This window comes from Cyprinodon variegatus, unplaced genomic scaffold (genome assembly GCF_000732505.1).
Source record: "Cyprinodon variegatus isolate N-32 unplaced genomic scaffold, C_variegatus-1.0 Scaffold642, whole genome shotgun sequence".
Classification (NCBI taxonomy): domain Eukaryota; kingdom Metazoa; phylum Chordata; class Actinopteri; order Cyprinodontiformes; family Cyprinodontidae; genus Cyprinodon; species Cyprinodon variegatus.
The window spans coordinates 127,854-130,411 of NW_015151095.1; the positions used below are offsets into that span (position 1 = coordinate 127,854).

The 2,558-nt window shown below is 34.4% G+C and overlaps 1 protein-coding gene across 1 annotated transcript in view; it reads left to right on the forward strand.

The window, feature by feature from the left end:
- ada (adenosine deaminase) overlaps positions 1 to 2,558 on the forward strand; it is a 45,290-nt gene that overhangs the window by 38,147 nt on the left and 4,585 nt on the right. Inside the window, exon 7 of the mRNA XM_015393455.1 lies at positions 1,711 to 1,782. Coding sequence (XP_015248941.1) covers positions 1,711 to 1,782 — 72 coding nt within the window. The remainder of the gene's footprint in view (positions 1 to 1,710; positions 1,783 to 2,558) is intronic.

The window sequence follows — 2,558 nt, forward strand, 5'->3', positions numbered from 1 at the left end:
TACTTTTATGTTAAATAAAGCTTGTTTAATTTTTCAATTTGATCCTTGCAAAGCAAGACCGATCCCTATTTCATTCTAATACCTAAGAAATAAAATATTTTCCTTGCAATGCACTCAGAGACCACTAGGGGTAGGCGGTTGGGAATCAGTGGTTTGCAGGACCAGATCCACAAAGATCCAGAGGAACATTGGGCGGCTCAGTGTATTGAATCTGCACCCATGTTTAAGCTGCAAAAGCAGAATTTTAACAAATGTACAGTAAATTTTCAAAATAATGCCTGAGGCATGAAGACGCAACTAAAAAATCTACTTTATATATTAGGAAATAAGTTTATTTAGTAGCCCTGTTATATGCCACTTTAAATATTAGGGTCACATTAATCATAAAAGGTGAACTTTATTTTTGTCTGACTTCGACCCTCTGACTAGAACAGGAAGGTCCAGCGTTACCAAACAGTCCATACCACAGCTGGAACAAACTTTAATTTACTAAGACAGTTTTTCTGTTGTTTTCTTATTCTATCAAATACTTTATTTGGTAATTCTGGCATTATCTAGTTTCTGATCTGAAGCTTAAAGGAGTTTGATCACCTGTTAAATACTAATGATGTTTTAATGACAGTATCTTATCTAGAGAATCCTGATCTACTGAATGACAAATTTCATTCAGCATTTAACAGGGAGCAGAGTCCCCTTCATGACAAGCGTTATCATCTTCTACAGTTTATGGTCTCAGATACATATGTGCTAAATAAGCATGACAAACTTCCTGGGGACACGCCAAGGCTGACAAGGCTGAAATAAAAACAGACGGCATAAACACAGGGAGTGTTTTATCTTTATGTAAAGTTTCATTTTTGGGTAAAAGGGCGAATTTTTTCATGCAAAACATGTTTTTACTGAGAATAAAACAAGCTGAAGTCTGAAATAGCAGCTCTGTGTTGCAGATGTGAAAGCCAGATATCTATGGAGTGAATGTTGTTCCATTATTGTTAAGAGGAAATACGTTTTATAAATAGAACTGTGAGAAAAACTCTATCCAGAAATAAAAAGATGTATTATTTTTTCATTATGTAATTTTTATTCTAAACGTTTTTTTTTTCATATTTTATTTTTAATAAGATGCTAATTACATTTTTTGCTATTAATTGTATTTATTTATTTCATTTTTATTTAAAAACTTTTTGTAATTCTTTTTTTTTATTTCTTTTTTTCCGTCTCTTATTTACTTATATATTTTATTATATATTTACATGTGTTTTTTGTTATTTAAATTTCTCTTTTATTAGATTGAGCTTTACAATTTGCATTCTCTTTACTTTGGGCGGGCTTTCCTCTAGAGTGAGACAGGAAGCATTTCTATTGGTCTGCTGGACATTAGAAACATTTTTATTGGTCAAGAGTGAGTTTTTAGTAATGGGCCTGAAGTAAAGAGAATGAGATCTGTAAAATACTATTTAAAAAGAGAAATTTGAAAAAGAAAAGCGCTCTTAAATCTCTAAAAACAAAAAGTGAGAAACTATATATATTTTTAAAAGTATATAAAAATTAAAAACTTAAAATCTGAGTAACACCAATCTTTTTTCCTTTGTTCAAGAACTTTTTTAAAGTCATCTTTTTTTTTTTTTCAAAATATCAATTTACAGAAAGTGTTCTTGACTTCCAACAATAATGAAACTAAATTCACTCCATATGTTTTGTTGTACCCAGGAGGCGGCTCGTCGTGGGATACACCGCACGGTGCACGCAGGAGAGGTGGGCCCACCGTCGGCGGTGAGGGAGGTAAGCCGTCCAGCAGCCTGAGACGTTGCTCCAGGGCATTGCTGTTGTATCATCCAGCATAGAAATTGCTCCTTAATGTGTGTAAATAAAACACTGAAGCTAAACTCAAACAATGGAGATGAGGGCGAAGAGCCAGAAGCCACAAGCAGAGCCGAGTTTCATGTTGACGGATCGCAGGTCAGTGGAGGGAGGAACCGGGAATTTAGTAAAAAATGTCTGAGTGGATGTTTTTGATTCGACTAGAAGCTGCGAATGTGGAGGAGAGTTGAAGCGGCCCAGTGCCTCTGCTGGTAGCTGGTTTAGACAAAACAGGAAGTAGCTGAAGGTGTCTGAATGTGCAGCTGAAGCCACTTTAGAAAAACTGTTTTTCTTCTTTATTTTTTCTTTTTAGTTCTTAATGCAGATCCAGCCTGGTTTCTGCTCGTCTCACGGAACTGAAACCATCTTTTAAAAAAGTCCAATGATCCTTTAATGGCAGCTGACTTGTCTTTTTTCTGTTCTCGTTCTTCAGGAACTGAGTCCGGCCTATAGCACAGTTTTCTCTCTCTATCCTTCACCATAGATTATCAGTAATCAGCACTGTGCAAAAAAAATGAAATCTAAATAAGTCATTTCTTCTTAAAATAAGGGTATTTTTTCTTGAATTAAAGATTTAAGTGAGACACTTTGCCAATGGAACAAGACAATTTATACTTAAAATAAGAAAAAACAATTGCATTGTCTTATTTCAAGTGCATAATATGTAGTTATCTTATTTCAAGAGTAAAAATACTCAT